The 18906-nt window shown below is 40.3% G+C and overlaps 1 protein-coding gene across 1 annotated transcript in view; it reads right to left on the bottom strand.

Moving 5' to 3' along the window:
- Positions 1-18906, bottom strand: part of hmcn1 (hemicentin 1) — a 501533-nt gene that overhangs the window by 64144 nt on the left and 418483 nt on the right. Inside the window, exons 76-80 of the mRNA XM_059984517.1 lie at positions 17562-17683; positions 13780-13944; positions 12634-12741; positions 4366-4503; positions 3774-3905 (exon numbers count right to left, since the gene is read on the bottom strand). Coding sequence (XP_059840500.1) covers positions 3774-3905; positions 4366-4503; positions 12634-12741; positions 13780-13944; positions 17562-17683 — 665 coding nt within the window. The remainder of the gene's footprint in view (positions 1-3773; positions 3906-4365; positions 4504-12633; positions 12742-13779; positions 13945-17561; positions 17684-18906) is intronic.

Here is an 18906-nt window from a genome sequence, read left to right on the forward strand (position 1 = left end):
ACTTTTCTGGTTCTCCTCTAGAACTTCCACCCAGCCCCCCCAACCAAACCCCTGATTGCTGTCTAACCCTGCCTATCTACTGAAAGCATCTGACACCCACCACCTGCAGACCTAAACCATCTTGACAGCCTCATCTATCAACCACTGCAAACCTCATCGTTCCCATCTGTAACCATTGATGTGAACTCTGCCCCTGGGTGGTTGATCCCCTCTTTCTCTTTAGCATGAACCCATCAATGACAGCCAATCCCACCTTGTCATCCACATCTTACTGACTCCTCCAGAATGGTCACTCTTCCTGTGACCCAATAAGTCCAACTCACATTCTCCACCACACTGGCCTCAGTGTTACTACTCCCTCAGTCACTGTCCAGAAGCAGAACATTAAATGGGCTGGCACAAACCATTTGCTTACTAGTCCTTGACAGACACTGACCTATGCCCAGTAATACCAGGAGGAAGGGTTGCTAACTACTTTAGGACAGCAGAGTGGTGCAGCTGACAGAAACCCAGGTTCAATCCTGACCTTAGGTGCTGTTCGTGTGAAGTCCACACATTGTTCTGTCATCACAAAATCTTTCCCCCACATGCTTCAGCTTCCTCTCACATCCAATTGTTTATCATAAGACAACCCAAGTGTGCAGCAAAGTGGTAGAATTATGTGAGGTGTTAGTGGAATATGGGAGCCAACATTTTAGGAACAGCTTGTTCTCCTTTGCCATCAGAATTCTGAACGGTCCATGGATGCATGATCATTACCTCACTATTTTAGCTCTCTTTTTCTACCACTTACTTAATAAGAGGCAGGATTTATGGACATTTGGAGAGGCATAATATGATTAGGAATAGCCAGCATGGCTTTGTCAAAGGCAGGTCATGCCTTATGAGCCTTACTGAATTTTATGAGGATGTGACTGAACACATTGATGAAGGAAGAGCAATAGATGTAGTGTATATGGATTTCAGGAAGGCATTTGACAAGGTACCCCATGCAAGGCTTAATGAGAAAGTAAGGAGGCATGGGATCCAAGGGGACATTGCTTTGTGGATCCAGAACTGGCTTGCCCAGAGAAGGCAAAGATTAGTTGTAGATGGGTCATATTCTGCATGGAGGTCGGTGACCAGTGGAGTGCCTCAGGGATCTGTTCTGGGACCCCTACTCTTCGTGATTTTTATAAATGGCATGTATGAGGAAATGGAGAGATAGGTTAGTAAATTTGCTGATAACACAAAGGTTGGGGGTGTTATGGGTAGTGTGGAGAGCTGTCAGAGGTTATAGTGGGACATCGATAGGATGCAAAACTGGGCTGAGAAGTGGCAGGAGGAGTTCAGATAAGTGTGAGGTAGTTCATTTTGGTAGGTCAAATATGATGGCAGAATATAGCATTAATGGTAAGACTCTTGGTAGTGTGGAGGATCAGAGGGATCTTGGGGTCCAAGTCCATAGGACACTCAAAGCTGATATGTGGGTTGACTCTGTGGTTAAGAAGGCATATGGTGAATTGGCCTTCATCAATCATGGGATTGAGTTTAGGAGCTGAGAGGTAATGTTGCAACTATCTAGGACCCTGATCAGACCCCACTTGGAGTACTGTGTTCAGTTCTGGTTACCTCACTACAGGAAGGATGTGGAAGGCATAGAAAGGGTGCAGAGGAGATTTATAAGGATGTTGTCTGGATTGGGGAGCATGCCTTATGAGAATAGGTTGAGTGAACTCGGCCTTTTCTCCTTGGAGTGACGGAGGATGAGAAGTGTATAAGATAATGAGAGGTATTGATCGTGTGGAAAGTCAGAGGCTTTTCCCCAGGGCTGAAATGGCTAGCATGAGAGGGCATAGTTTTAAGGTGCCTGGAGGTAGGTACAGAGGAGATGTCAGGAGTAAGTTTTTATACACAGAGAATGGTGAGTGTGTGGAATGGGCTGCCAGCGGCGACGGTGGAGCCAGAAACAATAGGGTCTTTTAAGATGGGTACTCCTGGATGGGTACATGGAGCTTAGAAAAATCGAGGACTATGGGTAAGCCTAAGGTAGTTCTAAGGTAAGGACATGTTTGGCACAACTTTGTGGTCCGAAGGGCCTGTATTGTGCTGTAGGTTTTCTATATTTCTATGTTTCTATATATATATGCATCATATATTGCAATGTACTGCTGCTGCAAAACAACAAATTTCAAAATATATGTCAGTAATACGGCCATAAGACCATTAAAACATAGGAGCAGAAATTAGGCCATTCAGCCCATCGAGTCTTCTCCACCATTCCACCATGGCTGATCCCGGATCCCACTCAACCACATACACCTGTCTTCTCGCCATAGCTTCTGATGCCCTGACCGATCAGGAAAATATTAACTTCCATCCTAAATTTACCCACGGACTCGGCCTCCATGACAGTCTGTGGCAGAGCATTCCACAGATTCACTACTCGCTGGCTAAAAAAAAATCCTCTGTACCTCTGTTCTAAAAGATTGCTCCTCAATTTCGACACAGTGCCCGCTAGTTCTGGATACCCCCAACATAGGAAACATCCACCCTATGTAGTCTTTTCAACATTTGGTGGGCTTCAATGAAATCCCCACACATTCTTTAAAATTGCAGTGAGTAATAAAGCTGATTCTGACATTAGGAAGCAGGATTAATGTAGGTTTAGTGTACATACAGATTCAGCTGGATGAAGGGGGTGTTTCTATATCTGTGTGACTATACTAATGAGACTGGATTGCTATGCAGAAGAGACAGATTGTGCGGACAATTCCACAAATTAACCAGGGTATACTATCTCTGGAAGCTTCAAGAGAGCAAAGGGCTGTGAGCGTCCAAGTTGTGGGTACAGGTGGAGAGAAGCAGAAGGTTACGTAGTCCTGTGTGCTTGTTACCTATCCACAGGTACATTTCATTATTCACAATACAGCAATGAAGTAGGTTCCATTGTAAGAAGTGATTATGTTACAAATCATTAGCAATTACTGCAGCTGTGTCAGAAGGACTTGTTTGTTTGTGCAGGGTATTTTCATGTTAAATTGTGATTAGGTGGTTTCAATAACAGCAGCAGATAAACTTTGATGTTTGGATCTTCCCTTTGGCAATGATATTGTCTTGTGAATTTGTTATTCCTTTGGTATTTCCCTACCAAACAAAATTTCATTTTAAATTAACGCTACTGTAATTCCAGAAGTTGCATCTGACCACCTGGAATCCAGAAATTATAACATTTTGACATGTTGAAAATTGTACCAGATAGCTGACATAGATACCAGCAGGAAAGGAAAACAGAGCTTGTGTCTGTTGATTCAGTCTTGGTGTGAAAGTGGGATTTTGGCAAAGTTTATTGTTAAACCAAAGGAGAAACTGCAATGATCATTGCTTAAGGTCAACAGGTTTACTGCACTGTGAGAGGAGCCCAGATGACCAGCTCTGACCGCAAGCTGTGCCTTATACAGCTGCAGGTAGATTAGAACCTACGTATATGTGGGGTTCAGGTCACAGAGTAAATTGCTGGCAGGGAGGGGTATTGTAGAGTCTGCTGTTAGGCCAAAGATAACTTTCATTTATCAGTTTCACAATAGAATAATGAATTCTGATCTTCTGTTAGAGATTGTGACTCAGGTCTTCCTCACAACTGGTGGTAATTCGATGACTGGCCTTTTGTAAATGTGAAAAGCCAAGAGAAGATTACCATCCTGCAGTTTGTTACAGAAATTATTAAAGTGAATGACAAGATTGCCTTGTCATTCGGCTCAAGGTTAGAGTTCAGGATTTACAGAGTAACTTACCATGCACTCTCAGCCTAATCTTTCCCAGCGCTGTGCCAGATGGGTTCTGTGCAACACACATGTACGTCCCAGTGTCTTTCACTGCAGCTCGTGCAATCTGAAGACCTCCATTGGGTAGGACAGTGTAAGCTCCTACTGCACAAGATGAAATACAGAACCTTAAGAACTACTGGATGAAATCATGCTGAACAATGAAAACAGTTCAAATGAGAGAAAATCTGCAGATGCTGGAAATCTAAGCAACACACACAAAATGCTGGAGGAACTCAGGAGGCAGCATTTATAGAAAAGAGTAAAACATTGATGCTTTGGCCCTTCAGCCTGAAGAAGGAACTCAGCTCAAAACATTGACTGTCCACTCTTTCCCATAGATGCTGCCTGGCCTGCTGAGTTTGTCCTGCATTTTGTGAATGATAGTAGATGTTCATTCAATTTTTATGAAGAAATGTTACTAATTCATGGTGGTTCAAGGAGAGGATATAGAAATGAAACGTATTATTTGCCTGATGATTTCAATAGCCTCAATACTTTCAAAAGTTAGCAAACTCCCGAAGTTTTATTTGGAATTAAGAAATGATGATGACTACTTTACCTGTGGTGTCAATACTAATGCCTTCTTTCTGCCATGTAATTGTGGGGTTTGGATTTCCAGTCGCCTCACACGGAAGAGTGATAGGATTATTCAGAATCACCTCCAGAGTGCTGGGCTGAGGTTGAATCACAGGAGGTTCTGGATGTAAAATTGAATCACACTGATAAAGAACCATAAAACTTGCAACCAATCAAAAAGTAACGTCGCACATTTTCAATGTTTAAATTGCAAAGCCAGGATAAAGAGCACAAACCCGTTCTAGTGCTTCCCAGTACTTTCCACTCCAAACTATATTTGTTCTAATTGCAGATCAAGTCAATCAAGTTTGTGATTCAGAGTTTCGGACATTGCTGTCAATTTGTACAGAACCGTGGTAAATGGAATGCCAGGTTTATCCTGGAGCATTCCAAAGTCAGCATAACCATGAGGATACCATGGAAACGATGGAGTCTGAGGTACACGCTGGTGGCCATCAATGAGGGAACTGATATAATGGGTCAATGGCTTGGAAAGGAAGTGTGGATGCAAACAAGCTTGCAGTCCTTCTGAGCAAGATTTTAAGTGCTGTTGAATGCCCAAAAAATGTTTTATGTATTTTGCCTTTTATGTTGAGTACTCTATAAAGTCATACATTGTATAAACAGACCCTTTGACCCACTAATTACAAAGTCAAAGTCAAGTTTATTGTTCAATACACAAGCACATGTATGCACAGGTGAAAAGAACAACTTACTCTGCACAGCATTACAAGCACATGGCATATAAAAGCATCATTCACAAGGAAAACATAAGAGTAAGCGTAAATTATACACAATAAAACACAAAGCCAATTTTAATGCTAAGTGGTCAAAGTGTTGCTAATCTATAGTGAAAAGGTTTTACCAGTTGGCTCAACAACAAAACGATCGAAGAGGAGTTGTCATTGAACCTGTTGGCATGGGATTTACAAACTTAAAGCACTGGAAGTTTAAAATTCCTGGCTACAGGATTCTCATATGACACAGAAGAGTAAGAAATGAGACAGCAGCCACATTGATTTAAGAAACAATCTGTCACATGGAATAATATTTTACAAGGATCATTAAATAAAATAAGATGGGTTGAACTAAAGAATCAAAATAAGGGAAATAGACTGTTAAGAGTGTACAATAGATCTCCTGTCTTGGAAAAATTGAAGCACAAATCTGCTATGTGCAAAAGAAAAGCACTTCAGTCACTCCAATATTAATGGGGATGTAACCAGTGTGAAAGATAAAGAGGACACAGATTCCCAGAATTGCATTAAAGACAATTTCTTTTGCGCGTTCAACAAAGTGGCTGGGTGTGAATTCCAGATTTAGTTTTAGTTAACAAATCTTGTGGGGTGAAAGGAATATTTGTGCAGATACCAAGAACCTAATTCCAACTTAATGCAGCAGAACGCCCAAAGAGTATAAGGATAAAGGGAAGGCCTGTAAAACAAAATAGTTTAAAAAAATAAACATTCAAATAGGCTCTGTAAGTGTGTAAAAGATAAGAACTTAACATGCATGCCTTGTTAGGAATGGAAAAGGTAAGTTATGTGTGGAGGAAGAGACTGTGGTAGATTCAGTAAGATGTGTGGACAGGTACTTAGAGAGGATAGATATAAAGGGTTATGGGCCTGCCTAGTATAGGCAAATGGGATTAAAATGGATGACCATCGTGATCAGTACAAGTGTTGTGGCTGAGAGGGTCGGTTTCTGTGCTGTATGTTTCTCTGATCTTATAATCATTAACTAATACAGGTCCACAATCCCTTATCCAAAATTCTGAAATCCGAAAAGTTCAGAAAACTGAAGTTTTTTTTGTGGAGTGTGGAGTGTTGTAACAAGGCCTGTTTCGAGCGCCAACAGCTGATGTCACTCAGGTGTGACGTGGCAGCACTAGCAGGGGCTGCCGGACATCCGTTGTGGCTCAGCGCTTGAACTGGTTACACGTGCATTTGCTGTTCGCTGATAATTTGTGTTCACTGTTGTGTTTAGTTTCACTGTGAAAATGTCAAAAAGAGCTGCAGATACCCCTATAGGTAACAATGAGAAAAAGAGAAGGAAGCATCTATAATTATCAATAACGCAGAAAGTGGAGTTATTGCAGAAGCTTGATCGTGGTGTGTCTGTGTCTGTGCGGTGTCTTACTGAAGAAGATGGTGTCAGAACTACCACTGTATACAATTTAAAGAAACAGAATGACAAGTTACTTAAGTTTTATAGTGACAGTGATGACCATAAACCAATGAAAAATAGGAAAACACTGCATAGGGCAAAAAATGAAGATGTGCTGATTGAGTGGATTGGACAGCGAAGAAGTGAACGTGTGCCACTGAATGGCATGTTGATCAAGAAACAAGCTAGAATCTATATACTACTAAAACTCTCATGCTCTGTCTGTCTGTGACCTCCCATTAGCCCAAACGGTGCATTACAGTGGCACTTTTTTTGGCTAAATCGATTTAAAATGTGCTAACTTACAGAATTCAGGTAAACCTCCGGGTTATATATTTGTATAAAATTGCTCATTCATCAAAATTAACATGGCTCGCTTTCACCCAAGAGCCGATGCGCCGTCATGGAAATTGGGACATGACCCCATGACGCATGCGCACGACCAGTCTCAGCAGCGACACCAACCCTGCCCTGCATGATGGCAGGGCAGCTCTATTTCGAGCGGTCACATTCTGCTAATCACCATCAACATGTGAAGGATTGGGACAGATCAAACTGCCACCCATCAATAAGAGATAATTAAATCTAATTGTAATGACGTACTTCGAGACACTTTGCTGCAGTCAAAGGACAGTGGTGACTATATCACGTCCATTTAGGAGAGCGCCAATTGCATCATCAAGAATCATCAGCATCCTGGAGGCTTTAGTGTTACTGCTTCATATCTTCTATCCAGCTTTAGGGTAAAAAAATATGGTCAGCCTAATTATGCGCGTGGAAAGAGATGGGGGACATTATGGTCAAAGAGATGACACCAAACGTCATCAGGAAGCAGCAAGGAGAGGGAGAGAACAAGAATTGGATGAGGCCAGGGCCGCATGATTCCAGGATCAAAGAGTCAGGATAAAAAAGATGAGAGAAGTAGAGACAGAGGAGGAGAGGCATGCACGTCTCCAGAATGACAAAAACAGGCGCAGAAGGAGAAGAGAGGAAGAGACAAAGGAGCTGAGAAATGCACGTCTCCAGGATCAGAGACAAAGAACAAACAGCAGAAGAGATGAAGAGACGGGGGATGAAAGGACTGCATGTCTCCAGATTGACAATGAGAGGCACAAGGGTGGCAGATCAACCAGAGATGTTGCCATCAAAAGTGTCCTTTGTTAAACGAGGAGGAGCCATATTTGTCTTGCTACGCATCTTTATTCTTTAATAAACTGAGTTTTTCATCTTCAATTTCCAAAGCAAAGCGATACCACTAGCATTCAGGAAAATTTAATGTTCATTCTGGTCACATCAGACTGCACTATTTTTCTCTCAAAGGGTGCCCCAATGGGTCACCCCGTTGTCCAGTATACCATGAAGAACTGAACATTGAAGGTGAGCGTCAATATTCAGAGGGTTGGCTGCAGAAATTTAAGAAGCATCATGGTGTAAAATATCTGAAAATCTATTCTTGGGTTAACTATTTAGTTGGTTAACTATTCTTGGGTGTGACAATGCAGCAGGCACACACAAGGTGAAGTTGGCAGTGATTGAAAAAAGCCAACAGTTGAGAAGTCTGAAAGGTGTATGCAATTTGCCTGTGCATTATTATGCAAACAAGAAAGCATGGGTAACCCGAGAAATGTTTTCTGACTGGTTTAATAACCATTTTGTACCAGCAGCACAAGATCATTGCAGGCAAGCTGGACTGGAAAAACTGTAAAATTTTATTGTTCCTGGACAAATGCTCCACATCCCCCGCCGAACTTCTTGTGCAAAGTAATATTTTCGCAATTTACTTGCCCCCCCCCCCCAATGTGACATCTATATTACGGCCTTGTGACCAAGGAATTTTACACTCCATGAAGAGCAAGTATAAAGACTAATTTTTGAATTGTATGCTTTCTGCAGTCAACAGACGAGTAGGAATCCAAGACTTTCTGGAAGAGTTCAATGTTAAGGATGCCATTTACGCAGTTGCTAATGCTTGGAATGATGTTGATAAGTAAACATTAACAAATGCTTGGCACAGACTTTGGCCTACAATGAGGTTTGATGTAAATGAACCTACAGATCAAGACTTTGAAGGATTTTGTGTCACTAATGAGAAGATGATGATATCAAACCTCATAACTTACGCTAAAATGTTATCAAACAAAAGCGTAAATAAGATAGAGGAAAGTTACGTCAAAGAAATGCTGAACATTGACAATGATGCACCTGTTGTGCATTGCTTGAGTGACAGGGAAATTTCTGAAATGGTGTTAGATAAAGATAAGCACAAAGATAGTAGTGATGATGATGACATAGTGAACACAGGTGAAAAAATCCCCACAGGCAATATGGCAAAAATGTGTGATCAGTTAACTGCTAGCCTTGAACAAAGTGCATTTATCAGTGAGCAAGAGATTATGGCAGTTTACTCAGTTAAAAAGAGATTGCTTAGACATAAACCTATGTTAATAAGACAGATGACACTGGAAGAAGTCTTTAAAAACGCCGTCTGATGCAGTGCTGCTTCATAACTTGAGAATCCTGTTCCTGGCCCATCAGGTACCTGCAGAGTATTTAGCTTTTTTTGCCAGACGTAATGCAACTTAACTAGAGTACCTGTACATACTTAGCTTAGTTTGAACCTGTATTATGTCCTAGAGTATATATGTTCTACATTTATTCCAATAAGTCATTTACCATGTGTTTGATTTGGTTCATTTGAAGCTGTATATTTCTATGTTTTATTGAATGTTTTTGTTGGAAATAAAATGTGCTAGTGTATTTATGGTCTATAATTATCTCGCTATTTCATTTATCAGTATATTACTCTATAAATAAACTGTAATAGTATTTGTAAAGGAGCGCGGATTGGGAAAACCCAGGAGTTCTCTCTCCAACACTCGTCGCTTGAGCATATACAGACTTTTTTCTTGTCATTATTCCCCAAACAATACAGTATAGCAGCTATTTACATAGCATTTACATTGTATTAGGTACTATAAGTAATCTAGAGATGATTTAAAGTATATGGGAAGATGTGCATAGGTTACCGCAGATCAAGGATCGAAAAAAAAACTGGAAGTTCTTTAAGTCAGAACAGGTTCATCCAGTATTATTTAATGTCAGTTAGTCAAATGTTTGTCTTAGTATATAGTATACATTTTACCTTTCTTTGCATATAAAACACTTAAGAAACGTATGTATTTCAATAATTAAACCACTGCATTGCTTAGTAATCATTGTAGCTTTCATCAGGGCAGGGCCTTCACATGCTCCATTATTCTCACTTTATCCTTTATAACTGTTCCGGTCGTTGACCAATCATAGCCTAACGCTTTTCCAATGACCGATGGCATTTCACCTCTTTCCAATTGCTTTATTATTTCCACTTTATTTTCTATCGTGATTGTTTTCTGGAACAGAAACACTGCGGACGGCGGGTCCCGAGCTCCATCAGGTCCTAAAGTCCACCATCTTGAACATCCATATTTTTTTGGTATCCGCGGGAGGTCCCGGAACCAATCCCATGCGGATAAAGAGGGACGACTGTATAATTATCAATTTTCTGAAATCTGAAAAATTCTGAATTCAGAAATGCAACTGGCTCCCAAGGATTTCGGATAAGGGAAAGTGGACCTGTACTTAGTAGCTGTCTTTACAAAAGATATGGATAACACCAATGCTGTAGATAAGGAGAAAGGGTATGAAATATTGGGCAGATAGTGCCTGAAAAAGAGGAAGTATTACTGGGATTAGCATCAGGAAAAGTGGATAAGCTGCTCGTTTTGAATGAAATACATCTCAATCAGCTAAAATGAAGAAGAGAGGAGACTGCAGAGGAAGGGATAAACTAAGAAATTATAGGTGATTTGATTCAACTAGCTTGTTTAAATATCCGAATGAATTCTGCACAACAGTAAACATCCATTTAGAAAAATATAGATTAATTGAGGACAGGCTGCGTTGTTTTGTTCAGGGAAGGTCATGTCCGACCAAAGTCATAGACTGCCACAGCCTGGATGCAGGCTTTTCTTTCAGTTCATCGCTAATATAATGAACTTTGGAGCTACTCTGGGCTGTGGATCTGAGGACTCATATTTGGTTCCGAATGCTGTTGTTTGCTTCAATTGTTTGCATGACTTGTATTTCTTTTTCTCTTGCACATTGAGTGTTGTTTTTATTTTTGTTTTCATTTTTTTCTTGAATTGGGTTCTTTTGTGTTTCTTGCTTTGTGGCTACCTGTGAGCAAGCCAATCTCAAGGTTGTATATTTTTTATGTTCCTTGATAATAAATGTACTTGAATCTAGACCGTACCAGCCTGGTCTTCTACCTAGTTTCATCTATCTGCAACCAGATCATATCCCTCCATAACCCTCTTATCTATGTATCTACCCAAACTTCTCTTAAATATTAACCTCACATCTATCATTCAGCTAGCAGCTCGTTCCACACTTGCACAACCCTGAGTGAAGAAGCTTCCCATCAGAGTTCCCTTATACTTTTCACCCTAAACCTACAACTTCCAATTCCAGTTTGACTCAAACCCCATCATTTACTCTTCCTATAGCCCCCATAATTTTGTATACCTCAATATGATTTCCCCTCATTCAACTGCGCTCCAGAGAATAAAGACTAACTTGACTGATATTTTTCAGAAAGTAAAAAGGAGGGTTGATGAAGGGAATGACTGTAGTAGGTCGAATGGATTTCAGTGAAGTTTTTGACAAGGGTCAGGATGGAAGCGTGGCCAAAAAAATTGAAATGCACAGGATTCATGGGAAATTGGACTCAAACTTGGCTCAGGATAGTGGTTGAGTTGTGCTTTTGTGACTGGAGGATTGCTACCAGTGGGTTCTACACTTGACTTTTATTGTGGTAAAAATGCAATTAGTCTAAATGCAACAAACAAATATAAAATAAATAAAAGGGTACTGGGAAGTGTAAAGAAATCGAAAGCCATTGGAGCGAAGCAAATGGACAGGGATATAAGATGGATACAAAGCTTCAGAACATAAGAACAAAGAGGTGCAGAGGTCTCTTAGCCCCTCAAGCCTGCCCTGCTATTCACTTGACTCCTTTGCATCAGTTCCCCAACAGCCTCTCTTCCCTGACTGTTCAAAATGTTATCTACTTCCCTTTTAAAGATCTAGCCTCTTTAAACCTCCATGGTAGAGAATTCCAGAGGTTCTTCATGCTCTACAAGAACAAATTCCTCCACACCTCAGTTTTTAAATGATCAACCTGTAATCTTCTAACTATGTCCCATTATTTGAGTTTCTCAATCATGGCAACATTTTGATATTTATCCTTTCATGTCAGCTAAGTGTATTGTGTGTTTCATTAAGATCACCTCTTACTCTTAAGGAGCATCTTAAGAGGAGGAAAGATGGATAGGGAAGCAGTTTCACAGAGAGTTCCAAAATGTCGGCAGCTCAGTGTAAAGCTGCCAATGGTGGGTTTGATCTGGAGACCAGATTTGGAGGAGCCCGAATATCTACGAGGCTTGTAAAGCTAGAGATTACAGAAAAAAGGACAGGAGTGATATCACAGAGAGATTTGAAAGCTGGGATGAGGATTTGAAATTTCAACCTGTACCTATTGAAAGCCATGAAACATGAGCGCTGATTGAGACTGTATGAGTAAGGACCAGGTGAGAGTATCTCTGACAATTTCACTTCCAGATTGGGAGCAGGTATGATGGCCAGAATTTGGTTGAACAAGTTAAACCTACTTTTCAACAGTAGATAAAACTAAGGCCGAGGTTAAGAGTCCTAAGTAAAAGTAAAGAAATGTTCTGAAATGTGACTATTAGCTCAGTCTAAGACTAACTGGAGTTGCAAATAGATGTTCTTTCTTGAAGAGCTATATGCTCGCAATATGTTTGATTTCAGAATTATGTACTCCCACAAAGAAAAGCAATGCAATAAACTACCGGTGACTGGAGATTCTTGAACAACTGTTTAAATCGTCCCTTGAATGATTGAGTAAATTGGCATGACTGTGATATTGGAAAGGAATAGTGATGAAAAGAAAAGTAATTTACTTCACAATGAATGGTGGTTTAATTCCTGAACATTGAAATAAAATCATGTAAATATAATTACCTACCTTGCACACGGAGATTGACTTGCTTACGTGCAGAGCCAGCAGCATTCTTTGCAATACACGTGTACCTTCCTGTGTGATTCAGCTGGGCAGCAATGATCTCAATTGTTCCTGAATTAACAAGAAGTTGGGGTGAAAGAAAAGCTAACTCTACATAAATAATATATTTATAATTTACTTGTTGTGCAATAATAAAGATCTGTCACAAGCCAAAAGGTACCTACATGTTAAAGTAATCAAAAAAAAATACAATAATTAAAATGGATAAAATTTTCCTTAAAATTTGAAGTCAATGAAAACATATTTTTCCTTGCAGGCTGACTTAATCTCTGCAGTGTGTCTTTAATATGGGAAAATATCCTTAATGTCCTTAGTATTCCGCATGCTCTATTTATATGATTTTCCATTCAAAAGCACTGGTGTTTCCATACTAGGCTGTGATGTAGCCAGTCAATATATTCTCCATGTATAAAATGTATGTTTAATATTAGCTGACAGTGGTAACGCAAAATTAACTTTGAATTCATCATCAGCAACAATTGATCGCAGATTTCAAACAGGGGAAGTTAGGGGAGTATACACCAATCCTCACCGAGAGGTCAGTGGTGGAAAGAGTGAACTGCTTCAAGTTTCTGGATATCAACATTGCAGAGGATCTACCCTGCGGCCACCATGTTAAATTAATTACAATGAAGGAAAGCCAGCAGCTATACTTCATTAGAAGTTTGAGCAGATTTGGTTTATCAGCAAAGGCAAATTTGAACCATGGACAGCATTCTGACTGGTTGCATCATCCCCTGGTATGGAGGCGCCAGTGCACAGAATCATAGAGGCTTCAGAAGTTCTTAAGAGTCAAGCAGCTCTTGTCACAGGCACAAGCCTCCCCACTATGAAGACATCTTCAAAAGGTAATGCCTCAGGAAGGCAGCATCCATGATTAAAGACCCTCATATCCAGGACATGCCCTCTTCTCATTACTACCATCAAGGAGCAGGTACAAAATTGCAGCTTTTTGGCAAACAAAGAATAGATTCTTATTTTTATTCTGGAAGATGATCAGTTCTTATATATAGAAACTTACTTTTCTCTTTCAGTTATTGTACACCTCCATAATTCCTAGAACTTCAAGGAATGTGTTCACACTATTACCTGTGGAGAGAATGAGATAGCCTTCTCCTTGTGCTGGCAGCCTGACCCCATCTTTGGTCCAGTGAATCCTTGGTTCTGGGACACCAGAGGCAGTGCAAGTAATAACAGCTGGTGTCAACCGTGTTACCAACAAGTCAGTCGCCTCATCAGCAATTGAAGGAGGAACTAAAGAGAAAGTTCAAGTTCAGTTTATTGACATTCAGCTATATACTGCCAAGCAAAACAATGTCCCTCCGGACCAAGGTGCACAACACAGTACATATAGTTCACACATGCAATACAAAGTAATGTTGCCAAAATTAAATTAAGAAATAATTAGGTGCATTTACTACACAAGTTAAAAAATAAACAATATAATGCTTCTGCCACCTCATATGTGATAAGATCTGGGTGTTGGCAGGGAGTTCAGCAGTTCTCTCGGCCCAGGGGAAGAAGCTGTTTCCTCTTTCTAAAAGTCCTTGTCTTAATGCTACGGTAGCTCCTGTCTGATAGTAGAGGATCAGAGATTGTTGAATGGATGGGAAGGATCATGGAGTGTGGTAAAGGTCCTGAATAAGCAGCACTCTTGATAAATACCTCAGATGGGTGGAAGACAGACTCTGATGATCCTCAGGGCCAATACTTCCACCTGAGCTGAATCAATCAAAACCAACTTGTGAAGAGGCATTTCATTGGTAGAAAAAATAGCTTTGACATTAATGAACCCAACTTCTAAACAAAAGACACTCAACACTAACTTTTCCATTTTTACTTGAACATGAGTGTGGCAGTTACCCATGAGTTGGAATGGAGATGATCTTAACCTGAAAACTGCACATGGAGATGTGCGCACACACACACACACGCACAGTTACAGATGTCTTTTTATTCCCATTCACATTTTAAACTAATACAGTTTCATGCATGTCTAAGTTGGCATAGGAGGGAGGCTGTAAGATTTTTGAATTATTGCTCTCTCTTCCAGGAAGGTGGGACCTATATAGAAAGGATGGTTTGCACCTGAACTGAATATTCTAGTGGGAAGGTTTGTTAATGCTGCACAGTGGGGTTTAAACTAGAGTTGCAGGGGGGTGGAAACCAGAGTGCCAGAACTGTTAGTGAGGAGGTTGTGGAGGCAGATATTGGCAAGGCCTCAGACAGAGTCAGGAATCAAAAGGTTGAGCATGCCTCTATTTCAATGCATTAAGTATCGTGGTGCTGATATTAGTGCTGAAGATGAGCTAGCTGGTTTACCAACAGAGGCAATGTGTACTGAGGAGAGGATGTTGATAGGGCAAAATTGCATACAACAGGATGTGTTGCAATGTAAAAGGCGGACAAAGTTGAAAAGGGTGAATACAGGACTGAGAGTGTTGTACTTCAATGTGCATGGATTATGGAATAAGGTAGATGAACTTGCAGCACAGTTGCAGATTGACGGGTATGATGTTGTAGGCATCACCGAATCATGGCTGAAAGATTATTATTAAGGATGAGGTCTCAGGGTACTTGTAGGCACATGATAAAATAGGCCACAGTCAGCATGATTTCCTCAAGGGAAAATCTTGCCTGACAAATTTGTCGGAATTCTTTGAAGAACTAACAAGCAGGATAGACAAAGGAGAATCAGTTGATGTACTTGGATTTTCAGAAGGCCTTTGACAAGGTGCCACATATGAGGCATTACAGGAAAGTTTCTAGCATGGACAAAGCAGTGTCTGATTGGTAAGAGGCAAAGAGAAGGAATAAAGGGACCCTTTTCTGGCTGGCTGCCGGTGACTAGTGGTGTTCCACAGGGGTCTGTGTTGTGACCAATTCTTTATATGCTGTATGTCAATGACTTGGATAATGGAATTGATGGCTTTGTTGCAAAAGTTGCAGACAATATGAAGATAGGTGGAGGGGCAGGTACTTATTTTTAAGTAGAGAGGCTACAAAAGGATTTAGACAGATTAGGAAAATGGGCAAAGATATTGCGGATGGAATACAGTGTCGGGAAGTGTATGGTCATGCACCTTGGTAGAAGAAATGAAAGGTTTGACTATTTTCTAAATGAAGTGAAAATTCAAACAACTGAGATCCAAAGGGACTTTGGAGTTCTTGTGCATGATTCCCTAAAGGTTCATTTGCACATTGAGTCTGTGGTGAGAAAGGCAAATGCAATATTAGCATTCATTTCAAGAGGACTAGAATATAAAAGATAGGATATAATATTGAAACTTTATAAAGCATTGGTGAGGCCTCACTTGGAGTATTGTGAGTAGTTTTGGGCCCCTTATCTTAGAAAGGATGTGCTGAAACTGGAGAGGGTTCAAAGGAGGTTCATGAAAATGATTCCAGGATTGAATGTCTTGTCAGTGCTTGATGGCTCTGGGCCTGTATTCACTAGAATTCAGAAGAACAAGGGGTAACCTCATTTAAACCTATCAAATAGCTTTGATTTAGTGGATGTGGTGAGGGTGTTTCATATGGTGGGAGAGTCTAAGCCTGAACCCTTAAAATAGAGGGGTGCCCTTTTAAAACAGAGATGAGGAGGAATTTCTTTAGCCAGGGAGTGCTGAATCTGTGGAATTCTTTGCCACAGACAGCTGTGGAGGCCAAGTCTCTATGTTTAAGGCAGAAGTTGATAGATCCTTGATTAGTCAGGGCTTGAAGGGATACAGGGAAAAGGCAGGAGATTGGGGCTGAGAGGAAAATTGGAACAGCCATGATGAAATAGCAGAGAAGCCTTGATGGGCCAAATGGCATAATTCTGCATCTCTATCTTTTGGTCTAATTAACCAACCATTTTCCTAAGTATAGAAATAAGCACTAAATCACAGCAAATTATTAACTGAGGTAAATGAATCCGATAGCAACAGGTGGAATTCCATATTGAGAGGTTATTTGTATCAATGGGGCTGTGCATACTTCATGCAACAGGTGATATGACCTGATACACGAGTGTACACAGGAATACAAATCCAGCAGTATTTGTGAAGGGAAGTGGAGTGTGGCTGGATTGATATCAAAACTCACAATATATTATTTTCAGAATAACGAATCTACTAATTTACTTTAGTAAATTGTGGTTCCATTAATATTACTACAGGTAATACAGAGGATTCTACTTAATTGGGCCATTGGTTAATTGGGGCAGTCACTTATTTGGGACAACTCTGAAAGAACAAAAACTAATTGAGAAAATTGCAGTGGTTCCCTTCACTGATTCGGGACACTTTTGCCACTGGAGACTGTTGCTGTATAACTTCTAACTAGCACCAGTCACATGCTCTTCTGTGGCTGCTACATGCTACACTGCACTTAGAGCGATCAGTTGTTAAAGGGCATCAGTTACGTGTGTATTGTGCATAAAAAAAGTGATTTTTTGTTTGGTCAGTGACAGTTGACAAGGAATAAGCAGCAAGACAATTCAGAACTGTTTTTTTCACTGCAGTTTCAAGCATTCAGGCTTGGAGATGCCAGAATCGCCCGGGAGTGAAAATTAAATATATCACTACTTCAACAAGTTAGAAACTATAAAAAATTTGAAGGCATCAACAATCATGCTGAATGTTACAATTAAAATAAAGATTTGGAGAATGCAAATTTGGTAGCATTGTATGAAGTCAGTCCATTATCTGCACTTGGTGTCCATAATGATTTTGTTCATTGTGTATTAGGGATGAATTCTTCCGTTGATTACTATTAGGAACTAATACACAGTTTTAAATCACAAAAGCATGCATTAAACAGGATGAAGCTATAAGTATCATGCTCTCAAAGTGAAAAAATCAGCTGCATCTTAATTTGATAATACCCACCTTGTACAGTAAGCTGGAAGGCTTTTTGATCTTCTCCAGCATGGTTTGAGACTTGGCACTCATAGCGTGCAGTGTCTTCCACAGTGGGTGAGATGATTACAAGGGAACCAGAGGAAAGCAGTCTAATGCAAAGATATTAAAATAATTAACTAATGACAGAAGTTTCCTTTTATCACATTGTTTTGGTCCACTGCCTCCTTCAATCAGGAAAGATGGGTAGCCTAAGCCTGTGTTTTCACTGAGCTCCAATGTCTGGTTTAGATCTGCTCTGAGGGTTCCTGTAGTGCACAAATCACAAGGACTTGTGCAATGTAGTAAGCCCTTTGACCTGCTCGTAGGTCAAATGCACTCAAAACTACTATTCAATCTCAATGGGTACATCTCTCGATCATGATAATCACTACCATCAACCACTGGTCGTTGATGCAAATAACACATTTCACCATATGTTTCAATCTACTTGTGACAAATAAATCTAATCCTTAAAAATAAAACAGTGAGTGCTCTTACAGATGGTAAAACAGGCTGGGAATGCTGAAAGGCCCATGGAGCATTGGTCTTGGATTGGGCAATGAAGGAAGGAGAAATAGAATCATTGAGTCATAGAACACTACAGTACAGAGACAGGCCTTTCGGACCAACTAATACATACTGCACCATTATTCTGTCTCATCCCATCGACCTGCACCGGGACCACAGCCCTCCGTACCCCTCCTTTCCACGTACCTATCCAAATTTCTCTTAAAGTGTTGAAACCGACCCGCATCCTCCATTTGCATTGACAGTTTGTTCCACACTCTCACCACCCTCTGAGTGAAATTCCCCTTCAACATTTCACCTTTCACCCTTAACCCATGACCTCTAGTTGTCTCATCCAACCTCAGTGGAAAAAGCCTATTTATTTACTTTTCCTATACTCCTCATAATTTTGTATACCTCAATCAGATCTCCCCTAAATCTTCTATATTCTAGCAATAATGTCCTAAACTATTCAACCTTTCCTATAACTCAGGTCCTCAAGTCCTGGCAACATACTTGTAAATTTTCTCTGCGCTGTTTTAATCTTATTTACATCTTCTTTTCTTTCTCTATGTACTGATTAAGAAAACTTCCCTGAACACATTTGACAAACTTTTTCCTATCCAGCTCTTTTACAGTATGGGAGTCCCAGTCAACATGTTGAAAGTTCAAATCACCTACTATCGCAACATTAGGCTTCTTACAACAGTCTGCAATCTCTCTACAAAGTTGCTCCATTAAATCCCATGGACTGTTGGGTGTTCTATATACAATCCTATTAACATGGTCATACCTTTCTTCTTCCTCAGTTCTGCCCATAAAGCCT

This window comes from Hypanus sabinus, chromosome 11 (assembly GCF_030144855.1).
Source record: "Hypanus sabinus isolate sHypSab1 chromosome 11, sHypSab1.hap1, whole genome shotgun sequence".
NCBI lineage: Eukaryota > Metazoa > Chordata > Chondrichthyes > Myliobatiformes > Dasyatidae > Hypanus > Hypanus sabinus.